The sequence below is a fragment of the Cibotium barometz genome, chromosome 34 (genome assembly GCF_041138505.1).
Source record: "Cibotium barometz isolate CiBa-2024 chromosome 34, ASM4113850v1, whole genome shotgun sequence".
Taxonomy (NCBI): domain Eukaryota; kingdom Viridiplantae; phylum Streptophyta; class Polypodiopsida; order Cyatheales; family Cibotiaceae; genus Cibotium; species Cibotium barometz.
The window spans coordinates 26,429,326-26,443,490 of record NC_141079.1 but is presented as its reverse complement, the minus strand read 5'-3'; the positions used below and the strand labels follow the sequence as shown (position 1 = coordinate 26,443,490).

The window sequence follows — 14,165 nt, the reverse complement described above, 5'->3', positions numbered from 1 at the left end:
CAATTGCAAGATGCCTTTTCCGTGGACATGCCCGCGGTCTATAAAGGGTATTGTCGCCCAACAATTGTTTATCAAAAAGGTGCCTACCTGCCCACAGCTCTCAACCTTTTTTGTGGCCAAGCCCGTAGTCTATAAACACCCTAAGAGAAAAGTTACTTGCATGAGGGAGTAAAAATAATGGCTAAGAGAAAAGTTACTTGCAAAAAACATGTAAAGGCAAGCAAAAAGAACCAATTTTCTTTTCTCAAGGTCTCCCAAGTACTCACAAAGCCAAAACATCAAACAAAAGTAGTTTTTTTATCATATCAAACATACATGTATGAGTGTGGAGAAAGAAGAAAGCAAGAAAGTTATATTGACATCTTCATGGAAATGGTCTATGAGACCAAAATGTTGTATACATAGTGTTCATGAAATCTCGTCATGGATGAAAAAAGAAAAAAGCGACAGTAAACTTAACTGCAAACTGAAATCTAAATCTTGGTCTTTGAGATTATACAAGATGAAAAATCGAGATCGAGAGAGAGAGAGAGAGAGATGAATCTTCTAACTTCGTAGCCAAGCGCTAGTACATGATGTCTGATGGACCAGAAGGGTGAGGAATGGGACTTGAGCCCCGGATCAATTAATTTAGAGCACGATGCATTAAACAGCTATTTGGGGTGAGATGGTAAAGCGTCACATACACGAACTCATTGCTTGCATGTGATGTAGTAATTCTATGTATACAACAATATGAAAGGAGGTTCCCTGGTCATTGCTTGAAAGCTACAGTGACAAAGAGATGGTGAGTGAATCAAACTAGTAAGGGTATCATAGCACACTAGCTCTGAAGATGGGACTGTGCTCTAGGCTCTGCACTATATGCTTGTTTTCGCTCCAGCCATCCTCACTAAATAATTGGAGTTTTTTAGACACCTAGACTTGCGAGATTTTACAAGTCTAAGGACATCCAGAAAAGACTAACCTCTCACCAAACACGCACAAGGTAGTATGTAGTACAAGATATGTGTAGGCAAGAGACCTTTTGAAGTGCAGAGGGGCGTCTATTTCCATACATATATTGAAATGATTCACTCAGGATCGCATTCTTCAAGGATGCTATGCTTTCTCTTTTTCTGAATCCCATGCTCTGCATTGCCATCATCAGATACAGTTTGTGGTTTACTACAAGGACGCAAAAAGGCTTTCAAAGTAGACTGTCCCACGGGCAAACTATGATGACGCCCTGTTGCGGCCACATGCAGGGTATCTTCTTTCCCATCCAAAACCTGTATCAACAAAAAGCAAAGCACACACTTGAACTTCCACAAAAAAAACCCACCAACCCACACCACAAGAAAAATTTACCTGGCCCACATTCTCGAGCTTGTGTTGCACACTGTCCCTGCAAGCATTTGCACAAATATTGACAAAAATTTCAGAGTTGCAATAAAAATCAGCATTTGCTCATGCAGATTTGGGAGTTACCAGATAAGATCATCCACTGTATCATGAGCATGTAAGTAGTACACATTGACTGAAGATACCTGTTAGAAAATGAAGGGGAGGTTGGGGGGGTGATCAAAAGAAAGAAGGGCTTCACTTGAAATGGAGACAATAACATGGAAATAAAAAGATGGCAAATTTGATTATTAGATTCTGATTTTAAAAAATTCAAAGCTCATATCCCAACACATTGGAAACTTTACTCTCTTTCTATAACCCCAACATATGAGTGATGGCCAGAAACATGTTTTAAACTTTTGAACATACTTGTATACAGAGAAGTCTGCCTGCCTGCATACATGCACATACATACGTATATATGCATGCACACACGTTTATACATACACAACCTAGAAGCTTTCATGCATGCACACACATACACACAACCTAGCAGCTTTCATTTGTTGAAGTATAACAAGGAAGATCTAAAATACAGACTTGCCTGCCCTATGCGGTGTGCACGGTCTTCTGCCTGAACAAGGTCCCCGGGGGTCCATGACATTTCGGCAAATATGACCGTGCTTGCAGCAGTCAGACTCAATCCTAAACCCGCAGCTCGAATGCCAAGCTGTTTACACAAGAGTATTCATGTTTTCCAATGACTAACGTTCTTGAAACATCACCTTAAGATAGGGCTTAGTATCAACAAGTTACCACAGCTGCCTTCACGCTTTCACTCTCTTGGAATCTGTTCACGAGCCCTTGCCGTGAGGACGCTTCCGTGCTCCCATCAATTCTAATATACTGAACCTTCTTTTTCTGCTTTTGTTTAAAACAAATTAAGGCATCAATTGCTCCACAAGATGATTTCTGCAAAGAAAAAGCCCGTCTTAAAGATAGCATTAGAAGTTTACCTTAAGAAACTGTTCGATCCCATCTAGCAGAACTTTATGGTGTGCAAAGATGAGAAACTTGCAGTCAGCCTGCCAAGAAACAAAACCGACAGTTCATATTACTTGTGAGTTTCTATCCAATAATCTTCAATTAACCCCTTATTTGCTTCATCGTAAGTACTTTTAGTACCTCAAGAAAGGCAGCAGATGCTTTGATTAACCCATAATCTTCAATCCTTTAATTTACTTCTTATTCAGTATTTCTGTACCCGTAATCTTCAATTAACCCCCCAATTTGCTTATTAATAAGTACTTCTGTACCTCAATTACAGTAGACAGATAATCTTGAACTGCCGGCACTTTCACTTCCGCTGACTCTGTGTAGATCTTTGCAAAGAGGAGTGCCAGATGGGAGAAAATTGAATCATATTATCAAAATTAATCAAAAAGAAAATGCAAGAAAGGAAGGGAGGAAAGAGATTTGATACCTTACTTATAAGCTGCCTCTCTGAGTATCTCAATTTATCAGCATCTTCCTGAGACGTGCAGGATTTGATGTCCCTTTTAACTGCTTCCAACTGCAAAGCTCAAATAGTGAATAGTTGTCTATGTCCCAGTGAAAGGAAAATGAAAAACCCCAAAAAGTTTTGAAAACAGAAAAAAACCAAAACTACTAGAGCTCCCAACACTATCTCATCATGCCACGTAGTACGAGTATTCAATCTACTAAGATGATGCATACTTTACGTGATCAAAGGCACATGCTAAACTGGTGCAAGCACAGCTACTGCTTGTTGCAGCCTGCCCACCATGCCCTTATGATTTCACATGTCTGCTGCCAACTGCCACATGCAGCTGTCACCTGGCCAGCCAGCTGCTCACGAGTATGACCACTTTACTACCCAGTGTCTGTTCTGTCTACAGTCTAACTGCCCTGACCATTTTGACCATCCCAACCTCTTGTCACCTCCTTCCATCGGCCATAGTATCTCAAACGACTTCTTTCCATGATGGGGGCCTTATGATGTGTTGTCTGCAATCTCTTCATTGGTAGGGAATTCGTCAACCAAGCATATAATAAACCCCATCTTGGAGTGGACCATCAATTTCAACAAGGATAGTACCACTATTGCATGTCTAGGCCCTAGAACCTTGGCAAAACAAAGACAGCTCCTCTGCTTCTTTTGTGAACTTTCAAAACACAAATCAACCTTTCACCAGATTTTTTTATTATTTTTTTTAAGCCCACAAAAAAAAACATCACCTCATAAAAGAGAGCACGCATTTGTTTCATGCCTTTCTCATCCAAGGAAAGATATATCTGCCCAAAACAGAAAACATGCATTGGAAAATTAAGTCCTCTATAATCTCAATCCAAACAGGATGAGTCGGACAAGAATACCTGCTGCCGCCTCTTTAATGGAAGCTCGGACAACACGTCTTTCTTCAACCTTCTTATCATGACAGTAGATTTCATCAATGCATGCAGCTCTTCGCAGTTGCTGGCCCCTTGATAAACACCAAAATGACCCTGTCAAAATCATCTTGTAAGGAATACAGCCATAATTAATGCTAATCACTGTATTGTTAACTACTAAAAGGTACTCGAGGAGAGGAAAGGGGGGAGGGAGAGAGAGAGTGTGTGTTCATACGCCCATGCAGTATCGCTTCCCATATTCATGTACATTCTTGTATGTAGTAGGTTGCAATGCCTCTAACTGCAAACATAGCTCTCAGTTAGCTACATACATATATATATACCTACATGAATCCAGGAACATGCCCAAATTCACCTTTTAGGAACGTGCATGTTATATACTCATGGTAGTCAACCCACAAGACTATATAACTATCAACTCCATTATGCATAGTATGGACTAGATACTACGACATCCCCACTAACATCATCACTGCCCAATAGTGGGTGTAGAACTCTGTATCAAGATATGCTCTCACACACGCACTCCACACACACATAAGAGCATATATTCACACAAAGCCCTTCGTAGTGAGTTTCTGTCAAACTTCCGGAGATGCAGGGCAGACTCAGCCATAATGAAGCCTAGCACTAAGGGAAGTAGCAAATAGAAAGAATTAGCACAGCAAATAAGTAGTTGATAGGGCAAATGCACTGCTATAGATAGAAAGAATTAGCACAATATCAACTGGCCGCAACTCGGACGAAAACTTCACAGTGTGAAATCTGCATGTCCGCTAATACGGCTGAATTATATACCTAGATGAATCTAGTTAACTACATACATGCATGCACCTACACACCTATCCACCCACACATATACACACATGCATGCATACATAAGTTATCTATGTGTGCATGCAAGTGTGTGCATGTCTATATATATTGATAAACTATAGCCAGCATCCAAGAAGAACACACCTGTTTAAACAACTCAATCGGTCGAGACAAGGCTGGAGTACCAGTTAAAAGAAGGGAATATTTAGATCTCTGGAGCAAAAATTCCAAAGAAATTTTATTTCAAAAGGTAGTCGTCACAAGCACTCATATGCAATAAATGATGAAAGCGGCAAAATTTTCACTTATGTTAGCACCTGCAATAATGGAACGCATGCTGTAGTCCTCTTGGCTTGCGCATTCTTCATATAGTGAGCCTCATCTGCAATAATTATCTACCAAAAAGCATTTCTAAGAAACAAAAAGCTAGTGCATTTTGAAAAATAACTCTATAAAACTGCTGGGAATCTTCACCACAATACCTTAAACTCAGTCTGGATAATCTCATCTTGCAGTTTTGTGACAAGATCATAGGACACGATATTGAATTGTCCATCAAGCCTCACCGCTCTGCTTCCAGTAGACTGTACAACATTGAACCCCTCTCGGTTTGATCCGTAGCACTGAGACATTACCACCTGCACTGCACTATAAGAGATGTAAAATGCTTCACTTGTCAATGCAAGATATGTGAAAAACAAGCACAGGAGAAAGACCCATATGGCATACCAGAATTTCATCCGGGGGTACATTCAACCATTGAGTGATCATCTGAAACAAGTAGTAATCATGAGCATCATGGCAGCTTACAAAATTAGCTGATGGAACAACTACAATTCAGTGCTAGATTTGTAATCGTTTAGGGTGTCCACAATAGCTTAGAAGTTTGATTAGCCCAACAAGAGATCTGCTTAGTAGCTTAATTAGCACGACAAGAGAGTTGTTATGTGACTTACTGCCGCCCAATGCAGTCGCAAGGAGGAAGGAGCAATCACTAGCACTGGCCATTCATCTGTGAAGCATGTCGTGAATGCAATGGCCTGCAAGGTTTTTCCCAAACCCATTTCATCTGCAATAAGGGACCTTCCTCCGTGTTGTAGTGCAAATCTATCCATCAATATCAACACCGCAGATAAGAGTTACAGCACATAAAAAGGAAGGCTCTAAAAAACAGCTTCTTATCTGCCCAAATCCCTCCAAGGTGAAGCAAAATATTGCAGGCCATATAGTTTGAATACTCTGAAGGTTGTCCTATTCTCTCATGTGTTTAAATCATAAGTCCATGTCACATGCAAGTCTTTTTAAAAAAAACAATGGCATGATGTATATAATAAAAAAGAAACTTGTAAATAAACTTACTTTATTCCATCTCGTTGGAACGGCAACAATCTTCTTTCCAGTTCAGGTGGTATTTTGTCATACCTTTCTGTTTCAAAAGGGAGGGCATAATGTTAGCTAGGGTCTACAGGTAAGCCTAGCGTAGAAAAGGCAGGCTCATACTTAGTAGGATCTACAGGTAAGCCTAGTTTGGAAAAGGCAGGCTCATACTTAAGTCTTGAACATGTCAATATAGCTGTTGTCATAAGAACCATCCTTAACACACAGTTAACAGCTTCTCATCTATCAGCAGTAAGGCACAATGCAACGACTCCTATGGGCCATATAAACAAAGAATGCAAGCTTCTGTATGCCTGAGTAACCTCTTAAATCAGGCATGGTTGAAGATGCCTCAAGCGCACGTCTCACGAGTGGCTCCAGATGCTCCACCTGACATCAAAAAGGTGATGAAGGAAAGATTTAATGGAAAAGGGTGTCAAATCATGCCCGAAACACAAAAAGCATCACCACCTCACATATCAAGTCTTTTCATGTTCTTGAGCATTTAGTGCATCAGAGCAGAGCACAAAAAATCAAGTATTGATAAATAGAAACTGTAAAGCCTTCACAAGCCCGCCCACATATGAGCAGTAACCTGCAAAAACACCTCTCCTAGTGACGACCATCACTACTGCTTTTGATTTTACTTAGGGTTTCAAATGTATCCTAACAACAAGATAAGGAATTCAACAAGATAAGGAATTTCAACACACTTACATTGACAATCATATCATCAATATTTGAGAGCTTAGTCTCTGCTTCTTGCAAAGAAGATAGAGGGAAAGTCCATACTCTGCAAAGCAACACATGGCAAGGTAAGACTTGAAAAACCAACTCCAAGCATGCATATTTCTTCAACCACATTTCTCTGCCAATTAAAACCTTTCTCTTGCATGCCATTCTGCTCTCGGTATGGACTTCAACGCAGCAACAAGCCGCTGCACCCCAGAAACCAAGTGATCAGACAAAACAGCACATCAAGTAACACAATATAAAAAACACAAAGTAGTTTTCTGATACTAACCGGTTCATATTCACATTTGGCAGCAACGTTGCCACTGCTATGGAAGGTCAACTTAACAGAAACCTTTACAGAAGGCTTTTGACTTGAGCTCAAATCTTGCAAATGAGACTGATTATTTTGAGCATCTGCTTGCTTTCCAGACGATGGCCAAAGGGCTACCCGAGGAGGCACAGATGGTTTTCCTCTTTCCCTTTGTAAGCATCTGAGAGTTTCTAAACCCACAACATGATTACAGCATAGATATGATCAGCAAATTCCCAACTCAAGGAAAAATATTCCCTACTTAACCTCGACCTATCCCTACTCAACCTCAACCTATCCCTAATCAACAAAGTTGAAATATACCGCAGCAAACGATTCGATCATGATCAAGATTAAGAGCATTTCAAGTTATCATAGAGGGAAGTATTACCATTGTTTGCAAAATATGTAGATTCTGGCAGGACCAAGGGAGGAGTAGCCTCTATCTGCACAAAAAAACGCAACAAAACTATCAGTCTATATCTCTAACCCAAAACCCCTGATCCTTGACCTTCATGGCTGAAATCAGTGCATTTTGTGGACTTTACCCACCACAAGAGGCGGGTTTGGTACTCTTTTGAGTGCTTGCAATAACTCTTCAAGACTAGCCTTTGGAAATGTCCACACTCTGCCAAACAAACCACATTTACAACCTCCACAGAGCTTAGTACCTCATTGTAATAGGCCTACATAGATCAAAACAAGTCAAAATGGCTGAACACATATACTGCCTTGAATCAATATGACCTTTCTCCCACATTCCAAGCTCTTCCTGTAACCGACTGGCATGCTTCCTTGATACTCTGCGCAAACCATGTCTCTTAATCAGGAACATGCAGAGACCAAATCTAGATTTTCTTGAAGTAGCCAAACAATTTATTCAAAGCCTCCACAAAATGCTGGCATGTCAGCATGCTTGCATATTCCAAAGTTGTGAATCTTGGCATTCACAAGGTTTGTGAATCTTGGCGTTCACAAGGTTTCAACCCCATTGTTTTTTCCCAAAAGGGGTCGATGCCAACCTCATTGAGACGTTTGCATCCCAGCTTGCTAGCCAACCATTTCAAACACCATTTCACAAGAACGTTGAAAACAGTAGGTTGGCAAGTTGTGAAAGGCCCCATTGGTTAGAATGCCACATCACGTTAAGCTTAGCCTTAGGAAAAAATTGAAAAACTGCTCACTTTGTCATTAAAAATCTTGACATTTCCTTTTTGAGTGGCAAAGAAAGGATGGGCTCGTCATTGATGAGTTTTTAAAAGAATACCTCATGATAAGGGTTCCGTGCAGCTATGAGATCAGAGTTCATTAGATACAACTGCACTGTGATCATGAAGGGCCGTTCCACCTTAGGGCTGGTAGAGCTTGGAGACATCACATCAGATGTGTGCGCTGTCCCCTGTTGTGGCTCTAAGAAGGTGCTCTTGAAGGAGAGGGGTCCTGCATAAATCCTTCATATTATGCACCAAAAGTACCGTGCACACATACATAGCATGCCTCTACACATTGCTTAGGAAAAATACCTGGGAAAACCCCTTGTTGTTGTGCTCTTGGCAGATAAAGAGGAGGAATAATTTCTACCTAAACAGAACAGAAAAACCATACTTAATCATGGTTGGATGTCAAGCATCCTCAATGAAAGGTTAGGTACTACCAACCATGTCAAAGGTTGCGAGATTGGAAAACTGTAGAGTCCAACATAAAATGGGAGAGTGGAAAAATTCATACATTGGTTGCAACTGTTGACAGTGAAGAGATCGCCAACCAGAGAATTTCCAGCTTGTCTTCAGGATATGTCCACACCCTATAGATTAAAAAATAATTAAAAAGTGCAGGCAGGCAGTGTATGGAAGCAATTATGACTAATCTACTAAGAAACACCAAATCAAGTAGACAATAAACATGAATAAACTGCAAAGAGAGAGAAGGGTATAAGAAACTACTGGTCAGCAGCAACCAGAAAAATGCCTTGACGAATGCATTTTATCCCCTTTTTATGGGCTTCCTCTTGCCTACATATGGACTCAGGCTGGGTACCCTTTGAGGGCTGAAATGGCATGAACTTCATGCATCTGCATGGCCTTTTATAGTCCTTGAATGAACAGTGACCCTTATTTCCAAGGCTATCCCATAACTACTTGATAATGGAGTACTTAGACTTTTGACACTCCATGAAGCTTCTCTGCCTCGGGGCTTTGGTGAAGAGTTTCTATGGTACCATGCAAGTTGCACACCGAACTCCTAAAAGAGGCAGTCCTCTGAAGGCTCTTTATCCTTACCAAAGGTCCAGAATCCACCTTCAAGTCTACAGGAGACAAGCCACTGGTCCACCTAGCTATCCCACTTCTAGGTTGGCCTCTACTAATTGAAACCACCCTAAGCTTGTAAAACATCCCATAACATGGAGTGAAAACTGTACCCATGAGCAACACACATGATAATGCATGCACGTCTCCCTAGCCAGAGATTTCAGATGCTTGATACTGACCTTCTGATTTGATCCCATTCATGGCCTGGTACAGTCTTCAGAGCCGCAACAAGATCCTACCAAAAGTCCAAGAATGCAAAGTTCTGCTTCAGAACCTATAGTTAATTACAGAATTGATAGCAATTGTGCAACTACTAAAACAAGAAAGCCCATAGCTTATGGCTGCATAAACCTTCCCAATATTTAAGAAATTGCATAATTCAACAAGTCACTTGAGAAGACGAATTGTGTTATTTTTTTAGATACCTTGCTTTCGGGTACAAGGAAACAAGGGTGCAATGAATGTCCTTCTGTGTCTTGCATGCCTCTCTCCTCACTCCTTTAGCTCCTTTCAAGATCTCTTGGAAAGGTCATAAACATTGCAATTCGGGAGATTAGGAAGAAAAGTCACATGACGACCTGACTTTTTTTCTTCCTTTCCAACGGGTATAAGGAAACAAGGATGCATTGGATTTCCTTCCATGCCTTGCATGCCTCCTCAGTCCTTTAACTCCTTTCAAAATCTCTTGAAAAGGACACAAACAATATGTTCCGGAGATTATGAAGCAAAGTTACATGACGACCTGACTTAAGGAAGGCTCACCATACTTCCTTTGCAAAGGAGGGGATCAGACAATTACACCAGTGGCAACTGACAAACCTTCTAGAAAGAGCTTACAAGATCTTGGCTATACGTCATCTGCAATACTTTCCAATCCACTTGGTATCCATGGTAATCACATTTTTTTCCCTTTTCGAGAGGCTGTGGAGGGGATTAGACAATTACACCAGTGGCAACTGACAAACCTTCTAGAAAGAGCTTACAAGATCTTGGCTACACGTCATCTGCAATACTTCCCAATACACTTGGTATCCATGGCAATCACGAAAAACACATTTTTTTCCCCTTTCGAGAGGCTGTGGAGGAGCCGAACACATAGCTACCCTTCTCCTTGACGTTGAACAGCATGGACCACAATTTTTCCACACGTAACAAGAGGAGAAAGAGCTTCAATTTTGGGCAATTCTGCCCTCTACAATTCATCAATCGCCACTACACATATATGGAAAAGGAGGGTCTAGGTCAAGGTAAACATACCTGAATAGGAAGCCCACAAAGTCTACATCAAAAACTATTGAGGCCAAGCAATACTTGATATAGGGTGGAGGTACTCAGTAGTGCAAGAGAAAGTGGAAAATCAGCAAGAGAAACTAGCAGCAGTTCTTGATACCACTGTAAACAGGCCTTCATAAGGGCTGTGGCATGGGTACTTAGCTTATCTTCAAGAAAACAACTTCTTCACACATAAAACCTTGAGAAAATCTAAAAATAAACAGAAGAGAGAGAGTAGAGAGAGAAGACACCACACTAAGGGTCAAAATAGCCTTGGGCCGACCCCCCCCCTCCGAGTTATATTAGATAAAACCCCTTCGAGGAGTCTTGAGTACAAGTTCTTAGAGCTAGAGAGCTCTCTCGTCTTTTTACATATACACATATGCTCACAAGCATAAATCAAATGAACAAATGAATGCACAAACAATTCCTTGGTTTTGACATCAAATTCTTGGATTTTTACACTAGTTCCTACCATAGTCCAACTACCCATGTCGGTGTCTAACTATGGTAGAATAACAATATTCATGTACTCAGTTCTAATTTCTTTTTACATATACACATATGCTCACAAGCATAAATCAAATGAACAAATGAATGCACAAACAATTCCTTGGTTTTGACATCAAATTCTTGGATTTTTACACCAGTTCCTACTATAGTCCAACTACCCAAGTCGGTGTCTAACTATGGTAGAATAACAATATTCATGTACTCAGTTCTAATTTCCTTCACTAGTAAACAATGCCTCTATGAGATGGCTAGTCTCATGACTCTTGTACAAAAGATTTAGTTTTGTTCAATTTCAGAGTTTCTCCTTTTGGATACAACTTGGACAACAACCCTCGAGTCCTAGAATACTCAAATCCCTGCAGTGGAATATAAACCTTGGGCATTCTTCTTTGTTCCTGATTCCTTGCATGTCAAAATACAAAGGCCGGTGACAGTTCACGCCATAAAAATGCTACAAAGGTACCAAAAAAGGGCCTTCACATAAGTAAACAACTAGAACAACAGATACAACTCTCAGAATAAGCCCAAGGGGGTTTCACTGAAGGTCAAAATTGGAGACTAATGTCACATGCATCCCGCAATTGGATGCCATGTGGACATATCTATAAAGCAGGTGGTGCAGGACTTAAGAGTGGTAGCTAGCTCCTTGTGAGCCATAGTCCAGGACGAATCAACCATGGATCCACTCTAAGAGTCCATGATCAGGTGTCCAAGTCCTGTACATGGTCATGGTCACGTGTGCATGTCCCGGTACAAGTTCCGCACACAGTAGTCACCCCTCTGGAATGATGATGTGGTGTTCCGAGCAATGATAGGCTTTCAGCCAGGTGCAAGGGCACTAAGGTAGCATATAGATGCACGTAGAAGCATGAAGTGCAGGGCCATAGACTATGTCTATGTTGCCCTACACTTGGGCTACTTTAGGGCAGCCCATGGGCCATGATTTGGGCCCATAAAAGCGCATATGCATTAGTTGGCCAGCACAAAGGAGGACCAGGCCTCATTCGGCCAGCCCATGAAGCCACATGTGAAAGGCGCCTAATTTATGGTGTTTAATCAAGTCGTGGAGCAATCAAAAGCAGGCCGACAGCCTCTCTATAGACCAACCAGCATATATAGGCCCTATATAAGTATAGGCTTGACGAAGGGCTAAATCATCTCATATTTCACAGGTAGCTGAAGCACTGCAAGGACCAGGACAGCCAAAGGGAAGGCTAATTTAGGGTGAATTTGAAGGCCAAGAATGGGCATCTTCAAGTGGCTGGAAGGTCTCCAAGAAGTCAATCGTTTACATCATTCAATAAAGCAAATACACTAGTCCTTACTCGGGGCCCTTCAAGGGGTATTTCGGACCCTATCCTGTGTACTTGTCTCCTCTCTCTCTCTCTCTCTCCTCCGTGACATTGTGCTATCATCAAGAACCAAGGTGATGAATATTCATTATCAAAGTATAATCATGTATGTAACCTTCCACATGTTACAATGGTATCATAGCTTTGCCTTTTGGTGAAGTGATTCAGCCAAGAAAAAAAGAAAGAGAGAAAAAAATTTGCTGGTTTTTAGACGCCGGTAGTACTCCCCTTCTGGTGTGACTCTTGTCCCTCGAAGGACAGTTGGCTTATAGCTTATGGAAGCAACGGAAACGTCTCCCACACACGTAGTGGGATGGTTTATGTTGGACTATATATCATCTCCATACATACACCTTTTCATGCTTGTATTGGTCATTTTATGAGACCTACATTAGCATATTTTAACGAATATTATTTGGGATTTTTCTACCATTTTTTAGGCTTTTTATATCAATTTTATGCTACATGATAGCTGTTGGCTTGCTGCAGCTGGCCGACCAGCTTATAGGAAGGATATATAAGGGTGCACACCCTTCCCCTCATTTTCATCTCATTCTTGCATATCTACTAGAGGTCATTGGCTGTAGAAACAATATCTTATGCTTGTAAGCACCTATGGGCTTCCCTCGTGCTCATTTTCAGCAATAATCAATTGTTCCCACCCTTCTACAGTTTGTGCTTTGGGCCTACAACCTATGTTTGCTCTTTCTTTCATGGTATCAGAGCCAAACGCTGATCTACAGGTAAGGAATTTCTGCATTTTTATGATTGGAGCAGAGGCTTCATCAATTTGCTGCGTTTTCTGTATCTGTATTGTTGGATTGCTGCGTTTTTGCTGTTGGAGGCTGAAGCTCTCTTCTAGGTGCTAAGGACAGGGTTCCTGAGAGATTTGCTTTCTCTATTTCTCTTTTCCCACCCTCCCTCCCTTTCTTCTTTCTCTCTGCTTGCTGTGCACAGCTTGAGAGGAGGCTATTTGCTGTTTTTTTGCAGCCCTCTTGCTACAAAGAAGGTTTCTTGTCAGAGGACCTGGCTTCAGGAGATTTCTCTACTACTGCTGCTCCTCCTCCCATTGATACTCCAGCACCTTCACTGCCTGGATCCCCTGCTCCCACTCCAAAGGTGGTTCCTCTTCCTAATCTTTCTTCTCTGAGTTTCTCTCATGCCAATCTTGCTCCCACCCCTACACATATTCCATCCTACAATCCTCCCCAAGTTAGTGACTCCATGAAGCTTACAGCAACCAGCTATCATACTTAATAATAGCATCAGCATGAAACAACACAAGGAAGGGAGATACTCATCCAACGGAATTAGAGGAACTGATAAGGTCTCTATCAGAAACTCCTGTAAATAATCCTCTGTTGCGGATAGGGCACTGACTTCTAAATCAGAAGTCTCCTTGGTGACCACCAAGGAGAAGTATCTGAACCATCTGTCGTGGGTGAAGTGTCTGAGCCATCGGAGGAGGACTCCTGTTTTGCTTTAGCTTTGGCTTTAGCTTTGCGGGAAGCAGCTTGTCTGGCAAAACATTTGGCCTTAGAATGACCAAGTCGGCCACAAAACTCACAAGATTCCTTCATCTTGGAACCCTTGTTGCTGTCAGAATCGTCGTCGTCAGAAGATGACTTTGTGGTGACTTTCTGCTTGTTGTTGTTGGAGTTCCCTTTTCCGCCTTTGCCTTTGTCCTTGCCCTTATTAGAGGCAACAAAAGCAGACTCTGAC

The 14,165-nt window shown here is 41.4% G+C and overlaps 1 protein-coding gene across 3 annotated transcripts in view; it reads right to left on the bottom strand.

The window, feature by feature from the left end:
- Positions 1–332: 332 nt before the first annotated feature.
- The window catches only part of CHR18 (chromatin remodeling factor18), a 47,333-nt gene continuing 33,500 nt past the window's right edge, over positions 333–14,165 (bottom strand). For 2 of the 3 annotated variants that reach the window (XM_086773914.1, XM_086773913.1), the window contains 28 exons: positions 9,486–9,541; positions 8,726–8,801; positions 8,521–8,578; positions 8,265–8,437; positions 7,745–7,800; positions 7,550–7,625; positions 7,389–7,443; positions 6,977–7,188; positions 6,835–6,890; positions 6,670–6,745; positions 6,276–6,342; positions 5,935–6,001; positions 5,532–5,682; positions 5,305–5,346; positions 5,058–5,213; positions 4,893–4,970; positions 4,720–4,788; positions 3,974–4,039; positions 3,724–3,852; positions 3,586–3,642; positions 2,810–2,899; positions 2,643–2,708; positions 2,343–2,411; positions 2,143–2,247; positions 1,931–2,056; positions 1,471–1,529; positions 1,351–1,387; positions 333–1,271 (listed from right to left, as the gene is read on the bottom strand). In XM_086773914.1, coding sequence (XP_086630040.1) covers positions 1,074–1,271; positions 1,351–1,387; positions 1,471–1,529; positions 1,931–2,056; positions 2,143–2,247; positions 2,343–2,411; positions 2,643–2,708; positions 2,810–2,899; positions 3,586–3,642; positions 3,724–3,852; positions 3,974–4,039; positions 4,720–4,788; positions 4,893–4,970; positions 5,058–5,213; positions 5,305–5,346; positions 5,532–5,682; positions 5,935–6,001; positions 6,276–6,342; positions 6,670–6,745; positions 6,835–6,890; positions 6,977–7,188; positions 7,389–7,443; positions 7,550–7,625; positions 7,745–7,800; positions 8,265–8,437; positions 8,521–8,578; positions 8,726–8,801; positions 9,486–9,541 — 2,526 coding nt within the window. In that variant the 3' untranslated portion in view covers positions 333–1,073. Of the gene's footprint in view, positions 1,272–1,350; positions 1,388–1,470; positions 1,530–1,930; positions 2,057–2,142; positions 2,248–2,342; positions 2,412–2,642; positions 2,709–2,809; positions 2,900–3,585; positions 3,643–3,723; positions 3,853–3,973; positions 4,040–4,719; positions 4,789–4,892; positions 4,971–5,057; positions 5,214–5,304; positions 5,347–5,531; positions 5,683–5,934; positions 6,002–6,275; positions 6,343–6,669; positions 6,746–6,834; positions 6,891–6,976; positions 7,189–7,388; positions 7,444–7,549; positions 7,626–7,728; positions 7,801–8,264; positions 8,438–8,520; positions 8,579–8,725; positions 8,802–9,485; positions 9,542–14,165 lie in introns of all 3 variants that reach the window. The other variant, XM_086773915.1, reaches the window with a different exon arrangement.